This window comes from Acomys minous (genome assembly GCF_964271855.1).
Source record: "Acomys minous genome assembly, chromosome: 4".
NCBI classification, from domain to species: Eukaryota; Metazoa; Chordata; class Mammalia; order Rodentia; family Muridae; genus Acomys; species Acomys minous.
Genome location: NC_140486.1, coordinates 81,531,123 through 81,554,518, shown reverse-complemented (window position 1 = coordinate 81,554,518; position 23,396 = coordinate 81,531,123). Strand labels below are relative to the sequence as shown.

The 23,396-nt window shown below is 42.5% G+C and overlaps 1 protein-coding gene across 4 annotated transcripts in view; it reads left to right on the top strand.

Annotated features, from left to right (window-relative positions):
* HECW2 (HECT, C2 and WW domain containing E3 ubiquitin protein ligase 2) overlaps positions 1–23,110 on the top strand; it is a 348,102-nt gene extending 324,992 nt beyond the window's left edge. For all 4 annotated transcript variants that reach the window (XM_084779445.1, XM_084779446.1, XM_084779447.1 and 1 more), the window contains 4 exons: positions 336–450; positions 3,307–3,392; positions 4,384–4,496; positions 20,955–23,110. In XM_084779445.1, coding sequence (XP_084635571.1) covers positions 336–450; positions 3,307–3,392; positions 4,384–4,496; positions 20,955–21,066 — 426 coding nt within the window. In that variant the 3' untranslated portion in view covers positions 21,067–23,110. The remainder of the gene's footprint in view (positions 1–335; positions 451–3,306; positions 3,393–4,383; positions 4,497–20,954) is intronic.
* The last annotated feature ends 286 nt before the right edge of the window (positions 23,111–23,396 follow it).

The following is a 23,396-nucleotide window of genomic DNA, read 5'->3' as shown; positions in this document are numbered from 1 at the left end:
GCAAATGACTAGACTAATCGATTGTCAGACATGAGACAAGAATCCACCTGTCCCAGTACTAGCCAGACCCCGCCTTGCTCAGCTTCTGAGATCAGAGGAACCCTAGCATGTTCAGTGGGACACGGTTGTCAACTCAAACAAGATGCCACTGAGGCCAAGCTCACAGACTTTCAACTACCAACACACCTTCCACCTCTAGAGAGTGTGACAAGTTTTCACGTATGTAGCCACAGTACTCCCGGAATTCCTGGCACCCTGCTTTTTTGTTGAGGCTTCCTTACGGCTGATGTTTCTCTAGGCCCCTAAGCCATGCCTGTGTTTTTTTCCTCCCACAGGTGGTAGATGCCAGGCTTGTATCTGTCTTTGACGCAAGGGAATTGGAGCTGGTCATTGCTGGCACTGCTGAAATAGACCTCAGTGACTGGAGAAACAACACTGAATATAGAGGCGGTGAGGTTTGATTTATAAAGGGCTCAATTTAAGTTACAGGCGGCCGGGTTCATTTCTTTTTTCTTTTTTCTTTTCTTTCTTTCTTTTTTTTTTCTTTTTGGTTTTTCGCTACAGGATTTCTGTGTGCAGCCCTGGCTAACCTGGACTTGCTTTGTAGACCAGGCTGTCCTAACTCAAAGAGATTTGCCTGCCTCTATCTCCTGAGTGCCAGAATTAAAGGCGTGCACCACCACACCCACAGGGGGCTCTAGCTCAAGTGCGGGCCTGAGCACAGAGCAGACAAAAGCACTTGCCTTAATCACTGGTCTGTTGGTGTTTTTCTTGAGCCCTTGGGCAAGGTCAGTCCCTTCTGTACCTGGTGACGTCAAAAGGGGGAAGGACTGTTTACAACACATCCAAGGATGTCATAACTCCTAATTGCTAGTGAGGAAATGTGATCGTAAGAACACCAATTAATTATTAGATGATGTCGTTGGTGAGGCATGGGGACCTTAATATCCGGCTGGTCACACCCCACCCATCCATCTGCATTCTAGGCCTCCAGATGCCACACCCTGTGTACCTCCTAACCTGCACAGGTCTTAACTATCTGTCAGTTATAAGTCAGTTAAAACACTAAGAGGGAACAAGATAGGCTTCTCTCTCTCTGTCTCTCTGTCTCTGTCTCTGTCTCTCTGTCTCTGTCTCTCTCTGTTTTTGTTTTTGGAGACAGGGTTTCTCTGGTAGTCCTGGCTGTCCTGGACTCACTTTATAGACCAGGCTGGCCTTGAACTCACAGAGATCCTCTGCCTCTGCCTTCCAAGTGCTGGGATTAAAGGTGTGCGGCACCATGCCCCAGCCAAGATAAGCTTCTCAAAATCCATCCCATTCGTCTGCAAGGACCTTCTAAAGTGGAGTCTGACTGATAAGGGAATTATAAAATCACTTTTCAGTGGGCCTCTTTGGAAGTGGTTTTCTGTAGATCAGTACACAGCGTCAGTTAGTAATTTGGACCAGCATGATTGGATTGTTCCTTATTTAAAAACTGAAACCAAAGGACAGCCCAGAGTTAAAGTTTTGTCTAATAATTTTGAGCCAAGAAAGTGGTAATTTTCTGGAATGTGTTACAGTATTCAGGTTTTCTCTGAAAGGCTGTGTTTTTTAAAATGAGGTTTCTACTATTGCTGTTTCTAAAGTCAACCTGTGCAGTGAATGCTCTCTAGCTGGACCCATGTAGCATCCATATATGATACTGGTTATTTTAGAAGGCTCTGTTAGCTGAATTATTTTTTTACTAATTAAAATGCGTTTTCTCTGATGCCCCACTTAACTTCCATTTCATGGTCATCTTTGTATTTACACAGACTAAGGTTTTTATTCAGTCTATCTAGAGTAAATCAAGGACCTATTTAGTGGTAAATCTTACCAAGTAAGATCCTTAGAAGAGACCAGCTAAAGGATGAGATGCTTAAGCCGCCATGCTTGCCCAGCGCAACTAGTTGGCCCCACACGAAGAAGTAGCTATGCTGTCATCTACCATCTGCCCATACAGCAGCTGTTTGTGGACAGTACGAGAGGACAGTCAGTCTCCTTTCAGAACAGGCTTAGCACAAACAGTAAACGCAGAGCAGAAGAGTGCTGGCTCGTAAGGACAGGAGACTTAGTGCTGCGAGCAGCTAAGGCACTGCTCTTTCTCTCACAAACAGTCTTTATCAAAGGCTGGGCCCTGTCACCATGCCTGACCTAATACTTTGATCCTTTGCTCAGACTCTTCCTTCTTTAAGGAGAATAAATATCTTTGATGAAATGGAAAAAAAAAAATCCTGTAAGCCTTCTCTTAGAACTTAATTATTTTTTTACTGAGTGGTTTTAAAATGCATAACCACTACTTTAACCCAAATCTGTGAGATAATACTTTGACATTTCATTAGATTCTTCTAAAGTATGGAATAAAAGTAAGACTGTGATAAGTAGGATTTATTAGTTGAAAATCTTAAAAGTCTATTTCCTGGTTTGTTTTTTTTTTTAAAAGAAATGTTACGAAAATAGTTTTGTTCTATATTTTAATTTTAATTCTTTCTGTAGTCCTGGGGACTGAACTCAGAGTCTTTTACTTGCTACAGCCTTAGTCAAATAATTTGGTTTTATTATTAATTTTAAATAGTATACGTAGCTTTTAGGGAAGCACTTGGGATTGAAATGAGCAGCTTTAAAAAAGTTTCCATTGTTTTTCTTTGTATAAATTGTGTGATTAATTTATCTCTCCATCAGGAAATCCTGGGAAGGTCTGTTTGTTCTGTCATTAAAGCCCCAAGCTTAGTATAGTGTTTGCCGTAATGGCATTTGGAGCCATTAATGATTGTTCCTTAGAGAAATGACTGAAAGAGTTAAACATTTCTAGTCATAGAAATTGTATTTTTCAGAAATGATGAAGCTAAGGTAACTCATTTGTTATTCTTCTTACTGCTAAATGAAAACAGAGACATCTTGGTTTCATTTATGCTGCCTTTTGATATGCCAACTTTTAATACTCATATGGTCATATTTATAGTATTGTTCATTAATTTTAAATTATAAGACATTTAAAGACTCCAAGCCAGGCTCCAGGGTGCATATCTGTAATCCCAGCACTCCGGGGGGGGGGGGCAGAGGCAAGAGGATTACTGTGAGTTCGAGGCCATCCTGGTCTACAAAGCAAGTCCAGTACAGCCAAGGCTACAGAGAAACCCTGTCTTGAAACAAAACAAAATAAAACAAACAGAAAAAGAATCCAAGATGGTGATAACGTGAGTGTGGGGTGGTGGTCTTTTGTCATATTTCTCAGTAGTTTAAGATAGAAGAGTCAAAGTAACATGAGTTGCCCTGCTTGGTTTATAGGGTACCATGACAATCACATTGTAATTCGGTGGTTTTGGGCTGCAGTAGAACGATTCAACAACGAACAGCGATTGAGGTTGCTACAGGTAAGATGCCATTAGGTCATCAGTCTCTAGCACAAGAATACACTGCTGGAAGTGTGTATAATTTTTAGTAATTGCTAGCTATTCTTCATAAGTACAAACCTTGTTTATCTGGCTATGGCATTTCCATACCCTTCTGACTGCAAGCCTATGTACCACATCACCAGTCAATTGAAAACACTTCTTCAGGGTTGTGGAGAAGTGCCTGTGTTAGTCTGAGAAACCCAGGATTGACACATGCCCTCAGGACAGTAGGGTGCTGGCAGTGAGAACCCATAGGTCCCCACAGTCAGCATCCTCAGCAGACAGAGCAGCGATGCTCAGTGCTGTACGAATGGACCGAACCTGTTTGTTGATGTGGTTCTTTCCTTCATTTGACTTTCCATACTTTATAGAGCAATGGCATTTTAGAGAATGCCACTGTGGGATTGAAATGGGCAGCTTTAAAAAAGTTTCCATGGTTTTTCTTTGTATAAATTGTGACATTTATAAAAGCTATCGGGGCAATGCTGGTAAGGTGCCACTAAAGTATTAGACACGAGGAAGCCTCTAAGATACTAAGGCAGAGCCTTACATGTAGTCTTGGACTTGGTGCTGTTGGATTAAAGGTCTGGAACTCAGTTGTGCAGGCCACAAAATTCCTCAGATTTATGCTGCATGGGGGTCTGATGCTAAGTGAGTTTAAATTCACTGAAAGACCATTTCGTTTGTCTGTCGTGGGAAATGTGCCTGGATTAGCACCTGAGTGGGTCAGCTGCTCAGCACGCTTCATTTTCTGTAAATGCTTTGCTTTCCCCTCGCGATTCCCTGTTCTTCCCAGTGTGGCTGAGTGACTGTGGGAGTCTGGGAAGTTGACCCGTGTTGATGAAACGCTGGCTTCTGAGATCCCCCTATTTGTGCCTCCTTCCCGGAGTGCTGCACAGCAGTGATGAAGCACCTTTCCTGGATGACGTCTCTGGCTTCACCTTATTTCTTCTGTTTCTGTGGCCGATAGTTTGTTACAGGCACATCTAGCATTCCCTATGAAGGATTTGCTTCTCTCCGAGGGAGTAACGGCCCAAGAAGATTCTGTGTGGAGAAATGGGGGAAAATCACCGCCCTTCCCAGGTAAAGTAGAAAATAACATTCTTTACTCCCCACACAGTACAGGGAAGTCTCAGCTTAATTTATATTTTATATTATTCTTATCTGTATGAATGAACATATGTATATATGGATCAATCATTGTCTTACGTGAAGACTGGAAAGCTGGAAAGTTTGAAAGGCGAAATTTGTTCTGATTACCTTCTTTAATAAAGTATGGAGAGACAAAATATCTTGTTTGGCTATATGTTAAATATATGCATCTGTGTATCAAAATTCAAAACACAAAAAAGGCAGAAGATTTACTAGCATCAGTAAGGCAACATCTGTCATCAAACCTGTGGCTCAACTCTAGAAGGCAATAGCAGTTAGAGTTTCTGTTGCTGTGATGAAACACCATGGCCACTACCTATATTTTCTTAAGTTTGTTTGTTGGATATACCATTTTTTTAGGCTACTTACGTCATGGAAAATTTATCTTTTCTCCCTCAACTATGGCAGATAGTTTTGCTGGGTATATTAGTTTAAATTGTCTTTTAGGACTTGGAATATAGTGCATCTGGCTTTCAAAGTCTCCATTGATAACAATTGGTGTTATGTATTCAGACATGCTAATATGAATGGAGGAAAGTTCATGAGGCCACAACCCTAAACAGAGAACTAGAGGCAAGCAAAGGGTGCTGAGAGTAGGAGAAAGTGTCTTCCCCAAGGAGGAGCACACCAACTAATTATCCAGTACCAAAGGTCAGCCATGAAAACATACATACATACATACAAGTAACATGATGCAGAATGAGCAAGTTGTATTCATGTTTTTAGGAATACACACACGTGCATGTGCATGCGCATGCACGAACAAGAAAGGAAAGAAAAACAAAGATAAAGAGGCCATAAAATTTAAAGACAGCAAGGAAGGGTAAATGGACAGTTTAGAGTGGAAGAAAGGTCAGGGTGAAATGAAGTGATTATAATCTGAAAACGCTACTTTAAAATGAATAAACAAAACAAAACTATTATTTTAAAAAAAAAGCCACTACTTCAGTTTAGTCACTAACCCTCTCTCTAATACCTTAGTATATGTTTTCTAACAACAAATCAGCTTTGCATTTGAAAGCAAATGTACACAATCCTATTTATAATGAACTAGTGTTTCCTTTTTCAGCATATTGTCACCAACAGGCTAAACTGTTAGGAAAGAAGTAAAGCAAGGCTGAAGGGAGAAGAGAAGTTCCCATTTTATATGCTTCCTTGTTTTTTTGTTTTGTTTTTTTTTTTTTGATACAAATAATTTACCTATAAATCAACTACCAATAAAAAGCAGAAATTAGAAGAAAAAAGAATAAACAACAACAACAAAAACAGCAAAATCATGGTGAGCAAAGGCAAGTTGGGGAAGAAAGGATTTATTTCACCTTACAACTTATAGTCCAAGGGAATCCAAGGCAGGAACTCAATGCAGGAACTGATGCAGAGGCCATGGAGGAGTGCTGCTTAGGGGCTTGCACCCCATGGCCTGCTCAGCCTGCTGTCTTACAGCACCCAGGACCACTAATCCAGGTGTGGTCCCACCCACAGTGAGCTGGCCCCTCCCATATCAGCCACCAATCAAGAAAACACACTATGGTTTTGCCCACAAGCAATATTATCAGCACAGTTCCTCAATTGATTTCTGGTTTGGGTTGGTGTTTTGTTTTTTTGAGACAGGGTTTCTCCATGCAGCCTTGTGGTCCTGGAACTCTCTCTGTAGAGGGGGCAGGCCTCCGGAACTCACAGCAATCCGCCTGCCTCTGCTTCCCAAGGGCTGGGATTACAGGCGCACGCCACCACACCTGGCCCTCAATTGACTCCTTAAAAGGATTCTAGCTCATCAAGTTGACATAAGCTAGCCAGCATAAAACTCTAGCTCTCAGGTTATGTCAATAACTGTTGAGAGTGACATCACTAGAAATATGACTGCTTTGGAGAGGATTCAGTCTTGTGCTGTGCAACTCTAGCGTATAGTACCTGCTGTCCTTCCATTTGTGGCCTCTCTGCGTCAGACTCTCCACAGGACCATCCATTTTCTTGGGGTGGGAAAACATCGCTTTACTGCCGCCAACAATGAATGTACAAGGCTGGCAGGGAGAGCTTATGACAAAGGAGTGTATTAAGTTAAATAGAGGCAGCTCAGGGCCTCGCCTGAGCATCTTACCTACCTATGCACAGCACAGGCTCTGCGTAGTAACTCCACAACATATTTCATTGTGTTCCCAGGATATTTGGTGTGCTAAATTAGGATGACTGTGACTTTCATTACTTAAAGAAATGGCTTATTTTACTTGTGCTTGTGTAGTGAGTTCCTCCCCCCCGCTTAATGTGTATTTGTATGTTAAAGCAGATTCATACTGTCTTAGTAAAGTTTTTCACTCTTTTGTGAAACTTAGGGGCATAGGAGAAGCAGGAAAGCTTGTGGAATCGGTTTCAATAATGACAGATAAAGCTGTTCTGCTCACACTTAGGTCACTAGGATTTTTCTGAAACCTGTTGGGCAGAGAAAGATAGTTGGTTACAGCCCCTATCCACTTCTGTCTTGTGCAGACTCACTGGAGTCATTTGCCTAGGACACCTTTTTTGCTGGCTCTACATTTGCTGCTTTCTGTCACTACAGAATCTGTCACTCTCACCTGCAATTAGGCAGTGTCATATTGAAGCAATTGGAAGGCTAGAAGTTAGAAATCCTGGATTCCAGTTCCACTCTGTCACTGCAAGGCCTTGGGACCTCCGGTACCACTGCCTCTGGAATTTCAGGGCTCACTTGTCCTCTCCAGTCAGCTGCTGGGGCCAGTGAGAGATAACGCTAAAAGGTTGACAAAGAGCCATTGGCTGAGATTGTCTGTACTAGCGTCTCTACTTCCTCTGCTAGTTCCAGAAAGTTCTCAGGCTGACTCACTGTGCATGGAGATGTTCCTCAGAGTCATTGCAAACAGCACAGTTGGGTAACAGCTGTTGTCACTCTTCCTCCGTCCCTGTGCAGCACCTGGCCCTACCCAGCTTGTAATATAACACAAGTAAGGCAGTATTCTCCATCTTCGTAGAGTAGAGATAACAAGGCCGGGCTCATTACTTCTCCCACTCAAGTGAGATGATGTACTAGAAAGTTCTTGGGGGGAGGGGTATGCTTTCTTGTTTCGTTTTAAGCAATCCTTAACCTTGGTAGCTACTGTACTAGGAAGATAAATCTGTCTCTGTCTCTCTGTCTCTCTCTCTCACACACACATACCTCATTTAGACAACATAAGACAAACAACTTCAGTGCACGACAGTACAGTTTTATCAGAAGCAGTTTCTTCACTCATCACCTGCTCATTGCCCTCTGTGAGACTTAAAAGTATCATTTGAGCGTAAGAAGATGCGTGAAATTGGTTCCAACCTAAAGACATTATTTTAATCCTACTGAATCTAGTACTACTAAGACCAAAAATGTGTGCACTCAAGCCATTTTCCTGCTATTTCCTGGTACTCGTGAGTCACAGAGCCGGGAGCTGCTCCGTGTCAAGCCGGTCAGCTCCAAGTGTGATCCCTCCTAGTGATTCTGTGTCTAAGGTTTAAGTTGTGTTACTGTACTTATACACTGGATAGGACAGATGGGTATCTATATGGTTTTTGAAACTCTTTTTCTAGCAAGTGTGGCGTCATCTTGGAGTGAGAGGCTGCAGCCTGCAGAGTTGGGACGGTGTGAAGGGTGACAGCAGGCTGTCATTGCAAGACAGAGTGACAAAGTCTCGTCAGCCTTCCAAGCAAGCAAGCGTGACTTCTACTCTTAGATTTCTTACTCTCATTTTGTGGTAGCCCTGGGTAGCTCCGATCAAATGTTCCCCCAAGAAGTGTATTAAAGTATATATGGTAGTCTCTGAAGCCGGAGCAAGTTGTATCCATGACTTTCCCCCCCTCTTCTGCAGTAATAAAGTAACCAGTGATTTGGCTGATAAATAATGATAGAGACTTGAGGATTACTCAATGGTGTCTCCATGGAGACCAGCAGACTGGACATATGACTGCACTTCCTCTGCTTTGTGGTTGCTGGTTGGACTAGCTCTGCATTTGCATTTCCGTAAAAAAAAAAATTCCCTGCTCCTTGCAGCTCAGGATGGATTTTATGAGCAAAGGGTAAACTCTCTTGATGGCATTTCCTCTTAAACAGCTAAAAAAGAAAAAAAAAAAAAAGAGGAGGGGGGGGGAGGACTATTCACATGCCAGTCTGCAAGTACGGAGCAGCCCACCCTTTCATCTGCATTCAGGGCTCCTGGTTCATCTGAGTTAGGAAGCAGCAACGGATGTGGAAGGGCGGGGCTTGACAAAGGAGAAAATGTTTACTAGAGAAGTGAGTTGTATCAAGAAGTTAGTTTTGTTTTGGGGTTCTTTATTTGGTTGTTTTTGTTTTTTTGTTTGGTTGAGTGTTTTTGTTTTGTTTTATTTTGTTTTTGTTTCAAGACAGGGTTTCTCTGTGTAGCCTTGGCTGTCCTAGACTCACTTTGTAGACCAGGCTGGCCTCAAACTCACAGCTATCCACCTGCCTCTGCCTTCCTAGTGCTGGCATTAAAGGCTTGTGTCACCATGCTTGGCTGTATCAGGAGATTATTAAGAATGAAATGACAGCCCAAAAGTTAGGAAAGCAAATGTAGGGGGCTCACTATGAAATAGGTATCTTGAGGAAACAATTTTATATGATAGGATATGGCTGTCATTTTGTGATTTCTGAGCCCAAGTTGACCTTGAGTTTGTAATCCCCTGCCGTAACCTCGTTCTTAGGAGTGCTGGCATCATAGGCACACACTACCACACCCAATGGAATCGACATAGAAACATACAATATTTTTTTCCTCTCTCTATTTTTTAATGAGAACCTTGTTCTTACTGTAAAAGTCTTTATTCTTGTTATAAAATGAAAACTTTTTTGCAAACATGCCAAGGAAAGTATTTAAATTTTAAAACACATTAGGTGTATATAAAGTATGCACATAAATATCAGCTGAAAGTCCAACAGTGTGGAAAGTTCTGTAACAGTTTGGTGGCTGCTGAGACTCATCTTTCAGATGCTCACGTGCACACACACACACACACACACACACACACACACACACACGTGCACTAATTTGAAGATAAAAATTGCACGGCGAAACCTGTCTACAAAGCTGTTTTTTGTGTGCCATACCATTAATTATGAACCTTTTTCCATGTAGTTAAATATTGCTCTTCCATATCATCAATAATGCAGTTTTCCCCCCTCGAGTAAAAGAGCAGCAGAGGTGTCCTGAAATAAAATGTTTTTTTTTGCTCAATTAAAAAAAAAGCAAACAAACAAACAAAGCGAACCAACCAAACAGAACCAAGGATGAGTCCTGGAAACACCCTTTGGCGACGCCTCTTTTGTGAATCTGTCTTTGAGTGTCATGATGCTGGTGTCTGGGATGGCTGTTAGTGTGACAGGGACTTGTGACGCAGTTTCATAAGTTAACCCCTTATAAACTATCCCTCTTCAACACCTTTTCCTTCCTGCTCCCCTCCCCCACTCAGTCCTGTATAACAGAAATACTTAAAGATGTTGCTTGATGCTTCCATTTAATCAACTTACCATCTTATTAACTTATATAAGCATGATAGATCTTTTGGATTGGTCTGTACCCTGAGAGGTAGGTAATTTATTTAAAAATGTACATTGTGAAGCTAGGCCATGTGGTGCCTACCTGCAATTCCAGAAAGCTGAGGCAAGAGGGTTGACTGTTTAAGACCAGTTTCAAAGTCCCACTCGTAAAGGATGCCTGCGTGTATCTAAAAATGGACCCAAGTAAAAAGTAAAACACTGAGAGAATTTACAAAATTTTATTGAAGAGTTTCCCTTGCTACCTGCAATAGAAAAATGATGTAATCCAAGTCAAACTGACTAACAGACCTTGAGAGTTGTTTCATAAGCCATTCTTGAAGTATATATTGGTGGGCAAGAGCCAGCACAGCTGTTAAAGAATAAAAAAGCTATTCCTTCCTTCCCTTTGGCTTCACAAGCACAAACTAGGTCCATCTCTTATCACCAGCCTACTCCATGACACACTGACCTCTCACCTGGATCACTGCGGCAGCCAGCCAGCCAGCCGACTCCCCCTGTTCCATCCACCCTGACGTTTAGTCAACCCACCCCTTAAGGTCACTTCTCTCCCCTACTTGTTGCCTAAATACGATTCGGACTCCTTCCCCAGCACTTGCAGGTGGGAGACCTGGTCAGGCCCCTAACTCAGCCCAGAGGTGCCTCAGCCCCGATCCAGTTCTAGTCAAAGCCTGTGGGGCCTGCTGCCGAGGTCTCCTTGCTGCTGGTTCTTCCTCGTCCCTGAGCATTTGGTTGAGATGGAACCCCATCAGAAATGCCTATCCTACACTCACGGCTCCTGTCACTCAGACTGGCACGCCTTATCTCTGTCAGAGAAATTAGCCTAATTCACTCATCAAGTGTAGTCGTTAGCGTATTTACAACCATGCCATCTCCCCCCACCCCCACCCACCCCCACACTAGAATATAACCCTAGGAGAACAATATGGCTTTGCTCTTTGAAGTAAGCTAAACGCATGACACCCAAGGCATATTGTTTGTAGGATTTTTTTTTTAATTTTTACTTGACTTTGTATGCTCATCTGAAAAGCTGGGGCCTGATAGTAGCATTCACATTACAAAGCTTTAAAGTCTGCATGAGGTCATGCGCGCAAGGCAAGTGAAGGCTCACACAGCCGTAAGTAGACGTAGGTGGAGAAGGAGTTTGCTCGGAATGCATGGTTTGAGGCATTTCTCAGTCTCTGCAGGAGACTAATTCTTGCTGCAGTCGCATGTCACAGTGTACTCATAGACCAGGCATCTTTACCATGGTGACCTCATAAGACACTAGGCCAAGACTTAGGTAACAGATCGAATGCCTCACTACTTACTTTGAGAAAATACTTATGTGACATTTGAATTGATCTCTGCCCGAATCACCGTAAGACATAAAGGGAAAAGCGGTAGTCTTTATAGGAACAAGTAATTAGCATTTTTGTCCACCAACTACTATGGGAAACAAGTAGTTAGAGTAATAAATATCATAGATTTCCGTCCCGTTAGGCCATGTTTATTGGTCACCTGGTTGTGTCAGGAACGGCAGGATGCTGTCATAGGTTACATAGATATTTGTGACCTGTGTCAGCAAGTATTTCTATTCTAAACCTCCTAGTCCAAGTAGGTAATTAATAAGGGTACTAGAGAAATTATTAGCATTTTTAAAGAATTAAAGACATTAAGTTATAGCAAGTTATACCTTTATTTGTGCAAATAATGCTACCCAGGCTAAGAAAACTGGCACTGGGTACCTTTACTGAACCTGTCAACTCTGGGTAACCGGTAATTTTGGATTTCACATGCTGATTACAACCATGGTTTGCCTTCTATCCTTTATCTAGCTCCTGTGTTCTCTGCCTTATTTAATGGTGCCTCTGTTATCTTCCTGTTCCCTTTCATGCAGGAAATAACTGGAAAAGGGCTTTTGCATTGACACACCAGCCTCCCTCTGGCCATCCCGCCTTTCTGGCCTTGTCCTGCTTTGGCCCTTGTCACTTGTGCTTCTCTGGTTTCCTGTTGGTGCAGTGCTTTCTCTCCCAGACTTCCATCCCATCTGTTGGGAAACATCCTTCTTGTTCAGCCAGAAAAGCGTTGCACACCTAAAGATCCTTGGAGCCTTGGCCTAGACAGTATCCTCAAGAAAGCCTTCCCCAACATTGCTGAACAGACGCGTGACTATTGTATTATATGCTGAACTACAAATTTTTTGGATTAATTAAACAAAGGAGTCTCAGTCTTCAGGAAAAATACAGACCAGATCTGGGAGTAATGGTTTATCAAACAGAGCCAAAGGCATGCTGGGTCTTAGAACCACCTGCCCTGGGCAGACTCCCTAGTACAGAGCACAGGCTACTTGACCCTTACGCTTCATTTGCTTTCAGGGCAGCCCAAACTCTTCTTCCTCATCCACCTGAAAGCTCAGTGCTTGCCATCCGTGAACGTTTGTTTGACAAGTAAAGGAGTAAGGAAGGTGCCGTGCAAGTTGTAGATCATCAAAGATACTTTGCGTGCACATGGCAAATTTTCATGCTATGGCACCTTTAAGGGGGAAAATAATATGGGTATTTTTCTGCTAGTGAGATTCTAGACATGAAAGGACTTTGATTCTTCCTGAACACCCATAGGTCCCTGAGTTGGGAACTTGAAAAGCCAGAACAGGAGTAGAGATGTGAGCACAGGGCCCCTGGAGATGCACTAAAGAAGGCGAGAATTTTCTCCTCCAGCCACAAGAGCTGCTAGAACTGGGAACACTCCTGCCTCTCTCAGCTACCCGTGCACACTTGCAGCTAGCTCAGATTTGGACTTGATAAGTCAGTTTGAGAGTATAAACATTGCGAAACATTTGATGTTGAGAAATGATACGTCTCAGGGTCCTTGCATAATTCTCCAAGATGGTTTTTATTGTTGTTTCATTTTCTTTTGGATTTTGTTGTTGTTGTTGTTGTTGGGTTGTATTTTGTTTGGTTGGTTGGTTTGGGGTTTGGGTTTTTTGAGACCTTCCATAACTCTCCAGGATGATTTTTGTTGTTTTTGTTTCCTTTTGGGGTTGTTGTTGTTGTTGTTGGGTTGGGTTTTGTTTGGTTGGTTGGTTGGGGTTTAGGTTTTTTGAGACAGGATTTTTCTTTGTATCTTTAACCGTCCTGGAACTTGCTCTGTAGACGAGGCTGGCCTCAGATTTATAAGAGATCCACCTAACTCTGAGTTCTGGGATTGAAAGTATGCACCACTACTGCCTGGCCTCCAGGGTTTTTTGGTTTAGGTTTGGTTTTTTGAGACAGAGTTTCTCTGTGTATCCTTACAGTTTTGGACTTGCTCTGTAGGCCAAGCTTGCCTCAAACTCATAGAGATCTGCCTGCCTCTGCATTCTGAGTGCTGGGATTATAGCGTGTACCACTGCACTTCCTCCAGTGTGTTTTTAAGTATTTGTTGTTTTATAGACCAGGCTGGCCTGGAACTCACAGTGATCCGCCTGCCTCTGAGTGCTGGGATTAAAGAGGTGCGCCACCATGCCTGGCTGACTGATGAATTTCTTGATGAAAAAGTATAAAGAGGAATAAGACAACTGAGGTGTAAAGGACAAGACATCACTGTACATCAAAGAGGAGAGTGTTGACACTTTTTAATTTATAAAGCATATGAAAAGGATTTATTTAGTGACAGCCTATTTTATTTTTTGTATTATACATGTTATTTAAGACAAGATTCATTGTTTTCTTACCCCCTCATTTTAAAATCTTAATTTTAATTTCTTCTTGTACAAACATTTTGGGTGCTTGTACAAAAACAATCCCTTTTGGGGGGTAGACTAAGTGACTGAGTAAGTATGTTCAATGCAGACAGAGACGCTATGCACTCATTAATCAACTAAGTGGCTTATGAAAACAGCTGTGGCACTGCTTACTGGCTTCAGATAACTGGCTAGCCACAGGAAATGCAAAAGAGGGCAAGTGGGGGTGGGGGGTGGGGGGCTGTTTAACATCAGGAAAATCCAGAAAGCACCAAGACAGCCATGAAGTCAGATCACAAATCTGAAAGTCTGGAGAATCTCCCCGTTGATGCCAGCATGGTTTCCCAAGGATGGGAGCAGACTTGCTTTCCTTGAGTGGTCCTGGCTGCGTAGACTGAAGTGAGCTAAACTCATTATGGCTTCAGGGTGGCTGGCTTTGGAAGGTTTGAAAAAACATTCTCCTACCGAGACTGAAAAGCCGGGTGCACTTGTGCTGCCAATGTCAACAGTCCAGAGGCCCTCCTGGCATTTTCCCCTAGTTTTTTAAGGACTTGGAATCGAGGGTGGGGGGTGGGGTGGGGGAGTGTGAAAAGCCTCAGAGGTTTCTGTTTTGTTTGCCTTTTTTCCTCTTTCTTTCTTGTACTTGGCTCATACAACAAGCTGATGGTAAATATCGGGCAATTTATCTAACCACACTATTCCTCAATTTCCTTATTAGCAATGCTGGCTTGTTTGTATGCAGTTTGGAAATATTTGCAAGCACACAGAATGTCAATGTGGCTATCCAGTTTAGATATTGTATTTCTGATTGGCTTGGTGTCTCTCCGTTGGTGGAGACCACCTACATCAGATTCATTTACTGGATCTTAAAATGCAGACCACCAGGGACCCCCCAAACCATCTGAGCTAGACACTCAAGAGGCAACACCCAAACTCTCTGTTGTGAATAACCCCTTAGGCGGTTGTGAGGCCTCCAAAATGCCCCAGTGAGAGTCTCTGTTCTCCAGTAAGCCTGAGATGCAGCTTGACAGTTTGCTCACTTAAAATCCCCTGGTATCTCCCGGGTTCTTCCGGAGTGACCCAAACTTGACCATTGTCCCTAGAGCTACTGCCACTGAGTAGTTCTTTAAAAATTCCCTAAAGCTCCCCTGGCCCCCAATCCTTTTCCACAGATGTATGTGACTATGCTACCGAGCACATGCGTGGTGCTGAGGACTTAGAGCTACAGGCAGAGGCTGCATGGTACTAGCAAGCATAGAACGCAGCCAGTGAGCAGTGACGTCACCCTGTTCTCAGCTGAGCAGTGGGCTTCCTTGAGGAGACCCAGGGTTGAGGTACTAGTTTTTGTTGACCACTTACTTAGCTTTGGCCTTAGGAAAACGATTTAATCTGTCCACAGTTTCTTCTCCAGAACATAGGTTCTCTCCAGAGGATCTGTTTATCCAGAAGGAAGTCCATGATAACTATATGTTCTACAACCATGTGTAGCTTGAGAAGCAGCAACAAAAGCATTAGACTGTGGAGCAGTCGTGGTGAATATATCTCATGACTGATTAGTAGCAAAAAAATACTGTTCTGAGATGAAGTCATAGCTTATTTGGAAGGCTAAGATAAGAGGTTTGTCTTGAGTTCAGTGCCAACCTGAACTACATTTTGTGTTCCAAGCTATCTTTGTCTGTCTGTCTGTCTGTCTGTCTGTCTGTCTGTCTCTCTCTCTCTCTCTCTCTCTCTCTTTCTCTCTCTCTCTCTCTGTGTGTGTGTGTGTGTGTGTGTGTCTTTCTGCCTCTCTCTGTTTCTCTTTCTGCCTCTCTATCTCTGCCTATTTGTCTGTCTCTCTCTCTTTCATACACACACACATGCACATGCATATAGACACACAGACATGCGCGCGCACACACACACACACACACACACACACACACAAATTGTACAGTCCTTCCAGTTCTATTGAGAACTATAGTGCCCAGGCTTGGGGAAATTCCTGGATAAGATACAATAGCAAAGGTACAGAAACTGAAAGAGTCCTACAGAGCTCCTGTTCTTCTGCCTTGCTTCAGCATCAGCCCTTGACTCATGATTGTATCAGATTAAATCATCTTCATACCCCATGCCTTCCCTTGCGTGTTTGATGGCCTTGACACTTGTTACTCGTTTCTGGTTGCTGCAAAACACACCATGCAAGCTTAATGCTTTAAAACAACGCCTTCTTCTTGTCTCCCTCTATCCTTGGTGCAAGGGCCCAGGCATGGCCTAGTGAAGCTGGAATTGGGTGTCTCCTGGGAGTCCTTTCTCATCTGAAGGCTCAACCAGGGAAGGGTGTGTTTCTAATCTCCTTTAGGTTATTACGACATTTCATTCCTTTAGGCTGTGGGATTCATGGCAGCTTGCTTCTTCAAATCCAGCAAGGGCATCCTTTTTTTTTTTAATGTAACATTTAGACAAATCCATATGAATGCTAATGCTTCAGAAAAATGAATGAACTTCACACCCATTAGGATGGCTATTTAAAAAGTTTAAAGAAATATAGGTATGCTGGCTAGTTGTATGTCAACTTGACATAAGCTACAGGGACCCTCAATTAAGAAAATGCCTCTACAAGATAGGGCTGTAGGCAAGGCTGCAGGGCATTTTCCTAATTAGTGATTGATGCGGGAGGGCCCAGCGCCTTGTGGGTGCTGCCATCCCTGAGCTGGTGGTCCTGGCTTCTATAGGAAAGCAGGCTGAGCAAGTCACGATGAGCAAACCAGTGAACAGCGCCCCTCCGTGTCCCCTGCCTCAGCTCCGTTGTCCAGGTTCCTGCCCTGCTTGAGTTCCTGTCCTGGCTTCCTGCAGTGATAGACGATGATGTAGAAGTGTAAGTCAAATCAACCCTCTTCCTTCCCGAGCTGCTTTGGTCCCGCTGTTTCATTTTAGCAACAGAAACCGTAAGACGATAAATAAGACACAGAGAAATGAGTGTTGGCGAAGATACCAAGCAATTAGGACTCCTCCTGTGTACTGCTGATGTGAATGGAAAATATGAGACCACGATGGAAAACTGTGGTGGCGTCTTTAAAATATTAAATATACCATGTTCCCATATTCTTCTTCTGGATATCTCTCTCTCTCTCTCTCTCTCTCTCTCTCTCTCTCTCTCTCTCTCTCTCTCTCTCTCTCTCTCTCTCTCTCTCCCAAAGACTAAAAACAGTCATTTAAGCAGATTTGTCTGTGTCTGTGTTCGTAGCAGCAGTATTTATAATAGCCACAGGTGGAAACAAACCCCATCTCTGCCGATGGATGGGTAGATGAGCGAATCATGGGATACGCACAGTGGAATTATTATTCAGCTTTAAGAATGAAGGGAATTCTGAGCCGCGGCTACAGCATGAACCTTAAAAACAGTATGCAAAGTTAAATAAGCCAGACACAATGCACACATATCTTAAGATTCCACTTTGCTCAAGTATACAGAGCAGTAAAAATCACAGACAAAAAACAGAACAGCGAGTTCCAGGGCGCAGGGGCAGGAAAAACAAGATGCCTTTGCTGTTTGGTGGAGGCAGTTTCCGGTGCCATCCATAAACCTTCTGGAGCTGGAGGGAGGTGCTGGTGGCTGGTTCCTGTGTTTTAGTCCTGCCTCCCCCCCACCCCCCCACCCCCGTGCCCAACCCCTTTCCTCCCCCAACCCCCACCCCTTCAAGCCGACCTTAGCTCAGAGTTCATGGGGGCATCTCTGTCATGGCGGCAGGGGCCTCCGGTGGTTTGTGGCTGACCATACAGTATCCACAGTCAGGGAGCAGATCAGTGAGCGCTAGTGCCACTGCACCCAGAGCAACTCTGACCTTTTTAGTTGAATAGCTTTGCTTTTCCCCCAGATAATTGTGGAAATGGTAACAAATAAATTTGAAAATGAAAGAGAAACACTTTCAGTACAGCAGTAGGGTAGGTAGGTGTTTTTCTTCCTGGCCCCATGATCCCAGAATCATGAGACTCAAAACAGATTTACAAACAGCTAGGTCATACAGCTCTTCTCTGACTAGCTCATAACTTAAAATAACCCTTTTTTTTTTTTTTTTTTTTACTAATCCACGTTCTGCTGTGTGGCTAGTTACCTCTACTCAGGTACCATGTGTCCAAGACTTTAATTTAGGATGGTGCCTCCCCATAGTTAGTGTGGGCCCTTCTACTTCAAATAATCCAGTGTGGACAATCCCTCCTAGGCGTGCCCCACAAGGCCAGGCTAATGTGGGTGATCTCTGACAAACAGGCCCAGAGGCTCGTCATTGTCTAGGTAATTCTAGGTCTTTTCAAGCTAACAGTCAACTGCACCATGTAAATGCATTTAGATGCCACAGCCTGAGCATGTAAAAACAGCCACAGTGGTAAACTTCACCACAATAGAAGCATTAAAAAGAGTGGCAAACAGTGAATGCTAAGAGGAAGTAGATTGTTAAACAAAGCAATGGAAATTAAAAACAAACAAACAAACAAGGAATGCACAGCTACCATATTTCAGTCAAATGGGATAATGCATGTTCTCTGGCTGTTGCACACAGCCTGACATGTTATTCTGCTCAACGTATATTTCATATCTATCTTTATCCCTCAACTCCCCTGGAAGAAAAAAAAAATGAAACCGTTTATTTTTTATTTTCAGAATTTTTTACTTTTGTTTTTAAATAATTTCAGAGTTTCACATCAGATAGATTTTTAAGCCATCCTTGGGACCCTGATGTAGCATGTTATTAAAATTTTTGCCTTGCCGGGCATGGTGGCGCATGCCTTTAATCCCAGCACTCGGGAGGCAGAGGCAGGTGGATCTACCTGAGTTCGAGGCCAGCCTGGTCTACAAAGGGAGTCCAGGACTGCCAAGGCTACACAGAGAAACCCTGTCTCAAAAAAAAAAAAAAAATTTTTTTTTTTTGCCTTGAGTTTCAGGTCTGGGCTCCATCATAAAGAGGTATCAGGATTATGTTAAATGCAGTACTAGGATGTTTGGGTTTTTTTTTTTTTTTTTTTTTTTTTTTTTTTTTTTTTTTTTTGGTTTGGTTTTGCTTTGTTTGGAGTTTGCCTTCAAAGACTGATGAGGTGATTCCCACCAGTATGTCTCAGAGTTGGAGGTATCAGAAGTGGGAAACCTGAGCCGGGATACTTCGGTGCTATTTTAACAGAGCCCTTGAAATTTCCTGTTTCCCATAAGTCACGCGAACACACACCTGCTTCATCATCTCTTTATTAGGTCATGTTTTCCATGGGTCTCTGTTATCACTGGGCAATGCATTGAAGGCAGCACTCAGAGGACTCGGGATAGAATCCTCTTCATGACAGGGAAACGGACCTAACAATGTACCTATTATTATTTACTCAGACACCGGGTGCTAGCCATTCGGTGAAGCATGTTTCTGTTATTTCATGGAAGCCTCAAACCTTTCTAAGATAAATTACCCTATTATAATAATCCTCCATTACAGGTTAAAAAAAAAAAGAATTGAGTTTTAGAATTACAGTAAGACATTCCAAATCACACAGCTCAGGCGTAGTCGGTAGAAACGGGGTTCAACCCCAAATCTCCCAACAGCAAAGTTTTAATCTTCCCCCAATTCTGTATTACCTATCAAATAGTAATTATGTTATCTCACAAGTAAGAAATGATTTTTAACAGTAAAATTTACACATTACTTTTGCACAAATATCCTACTGCTAATCATGATTTTTTTTTAAGTGTGAAGCACCTAGCTCTAGTGAACAAGCTGTTGTGTGCTCAGGATAGGGCACTTCCAATCCTGTGTCAAAAGTACAGATCTGACCCTTGATAAGATGTACTATTTAGAGACTTTGTGTGTGTGTGAATCAGGTACAAATAACAGGAAAACACCCCCCCCTTCATCCCCCCATCTTGGCAAAAGAGCAGGTATTTCTAAACAAGAATGCTGCACACAACTGGGATTAAATGGGCATTTTTCTGTGTTATGAGGAGGGAGAGGCAGGTTATAGCATGGAATTCAAAGCAGTCACAGTATCTGCTGGCATCCATAGACAAGTCTAGCCAGGGAGTTTCCCCAAACTCTGAGCCACAGTCTGGTCTTCAGACACAGTCGCTGTTCTTCTCTGTCCAAGCAAATGAAAACCGTCCAAGCCACACATTATCCAAGGGACACCCAGGCAAACTGGCCGTGCTGGGAGCGAAGCGAATCAAAGTGAATCGCTTTGCAGAGCCTTTATTCTGGTCTTTTGAACAGAGAGGAAGAAAAAAAAAAGACTAAACTTGGCTTTTTTTTGTTCTTAATACAACTCAACAAGTAATAATATGCATTAAATACATCTTCTAAAGGGTGACATGGGAAAAAAATATTATATGTGTCCTGCTCGCCTAAGAAAATTGAAACTCTGAGTGAGCTTTTTGTTTTGTTTTGTTTTGTTTTTTGATTTTTGATTTTCGAGTTTCTCTGTGTAGCCTTGACTATCCTGGACTCACATTATAGACCAGGCTGGCCTCGAACTCACATTGATCCACCTGCCTCTGCCTACTGAGAGCTGGGATTAAAGGTGTGTGCCACTGCACCCAGCGCAACTCTGACCTTTTTAGTTGAATAGCTTTGCTTTCCCTCCCCCCCCCAAATAATTGTGGAAATGGTAACAAATAAATTTGAAAATGAAAGAGAAGCAGCACTCTCAGTACATGCAGTAGGGTAGGTAGGTGTTTTTCTTCCTGGCCCCATGATCCCAGAATCATGAGACTCAAAATAGATTTACAGACAGCTACGCCATACAGCTCTTCCCTGACTTGCTCATAACTTAAAATAACCCTTTTTTTTACTCATTCACATTCTGCCATGTGGCTAGTTACCTCTACTCGGGTACCATGCGTCTGTCCTCCTCACATCTTCCTAGATGAATCTCTCATGCCTGGCTCTATCCCAGAATCCTTTTTGCCTGCTAGATATCCCACATTCTATTCTATCCTTTCTTATAGGTCATAGGTTTGTTTTTTGGTTTTGTTTTTAATTGACAAGCAGTGCATTCATACAGTACACAAGATATTCTCCCTACAAGTACACACACACACATGCACACATAGATTTACTCATGCGTACGTGCACAGCATACATCTCTCTTTACCCAGCCCCCCAGCTTAACTGTGTTGTGTTTCTTCTGTTTGCAGAGCCCACACTTGTTTTAACCGCCTGGATCTTCCTCCGTACCCTTCCTTTTCCATGCTTTATGAAAAACTCTTGACAGCAGTTGAAGAGACCAGTACCTTTGGACTTGAGTGACCAGGAGGCGTTAATGCTCAGCTCTTTCGGACAGGCCGTTTCGGAAGCCAACCTCCAGAAGAGTGATGTAGCATTGGCAGCCTCAAGCCTAGGCTTCCAATAGAACCAACTGAGTGCTGTCCTCCGGGAACACGTGCTCCTGTGTTTGGGGACTGGCTGTGAGTCCTCTGGGAAGGATTGGGGTGAGATTGGTGCCCATGGAACAACCCAACAGTCTTTCAATCAACAGTTCTTGACTGCCAAACCTGTCCCATTTGTTATGTTCCAAGCTAAAGACAGACCTGTACGTGATCAACTCCATGGTGGCTTTTCGGGACTTGGGAGAATCTTGAAACTCTCCCGTAAACACACTTCAAGCCAAACTGGCAGCAGCAACCCAATCTCTAAATTAGTGGGAGTGAAAGAATATCATATAAAAAAGTAAATTTCCTGAAAGTACATTTGTTTAAGCCCTGAGTTATAACAGAATATTCGTTTCTTGCTTATGAGTGCCTGCATGGTGTGCACTATAGGTTTTAACCTTCACAGGACAAGAGTGAAAGCGAAACCAAGTCAGTATGAGGTAACCTTAAAGATTTGCAATAAGGTGGTCTGTGTGACAATGTATATGCAAGTGGTATGTGTGTCACTATGGCTGAAGACAAACTTATTCAATGAATTACTAATGACAGATTTTATGCTTTATAATGCATGAAAACAATTTTAAAATATCTAGCAATTAATCACAGCATATCAGGAAAATGTACACCGTGAGTTCTGTTGGGTTTTTTTCCCCCATAGGTTCATTATATTTTTGTTCTTTAAGATGTATATAAGGACCTACCTACCATATTGTATGTACCACCTCTCCATCTTCATGTTCCATGCTTACTCGGGCATCTTGGTAGTATGTACCCTTTTAAGCACGCTCAAGGGAACTAAAGGGCCTTTTATTTTTCTAAAGGTTAAGAAACTTCCCCAATGTATTTTGCACTGAACGTACCAAAGTCAAAGGGACATTACAATGTGACTAACAGCAGCTCCATCACCTGACGAACCCAAGAGAAGTAGCTTCTAAATCAGCCTTCCTTCACAGTGCCATGTCAACCACTGCAAGGACTGTACATCTAAGTAATAATTTTTTAAGACTCACTATATGTGATAGTATGATATGCATTTATTTAAAATGCATTAGACTCTCTTCCATCCATCAACTACTTTACAGGATGGCATTTATTACAGATATTTCGTATTTCTCCCCACTGCTTTTTATTTGTATAGCCTCATTAAGCACTAAGCTTGGTTAGGGAGCCATCAGCAATGCCACACAGCTCAGCTCTCTTTAGCATTAAGAATTCCACTTTCGCTCATCAGTGAAGATTCCATAAAGTGAAGCTCTCAGTACTGTATTTCTAAGCCTGCATTTTCACTGATGCATAATTTTCTTATTAATATCAAGAAAAAAATTTTTTCTATGGTCTCTCAGAAACTGCATGTCCTCATTGACAGACAGGTCTCCTTAATTTGATGAAAAGATTTCCTTCACTTTAATTGCTTTGGGGGCTATCCCACACCATTGTTTGCTCCTTGATTTATGACCATAACTATCAGACACATAATCTGGGGAAGTGGAATTGAGGGTGTTAAAGCCATTGGATTGGCATTCAGTGTGCCAGCCTGAGGGCTTACGGGCATTATCTGAACGTTGCTTTGAGAATCTTTGTTTATAAGTATCATGGACCTCCTGTTGTGGGATGTGGGTAAGTTCACATTTTACATGTATAGTTCTCATAAGTGTTTTGTAAGAACAGTTATCCTCCTGTTAGTGAAGCTGTGTTTACTGTTGGGACCCTGAAGAGGAATGCGACTCGTGTCGTGTTACTGTGTTAAAGATACAGATGTTCCAGGATAAGACAAAGTACAGAAGCCTGGAAAAGATATGTGGAATATTTATTTGTATACCATAATTGGACCAGAAAAAAAAGAATGACTAAAAATTTTTGACTGGAATTATTAGTTTGTACTTATTTGTCACGAATACAAGTATATATTTAATTTTTGCAAACTGCTTTTACTTGTTTGTATTTTTTCATCATAAGGGAAACAGCACACTGCCACATTTTTAAAACCACATTTTCATGCGTCAGAGCATTTCCCTAACAGCTGTCGCAGGGCTTGTTAGGAGAAAGCTGCTCTTCTTTCAAAAATACATTTATAGACCCCGTTAGCGTTCATTTGCTTTGAGTCACTTTGCCACCATCTGCCATATTACTAGGCAAAAGAGATTTTAAATAAAGTCTCTTTAACTATTTCTAATAAATGCTGTTTTGCTGTTGATGCTAAGGCACCCA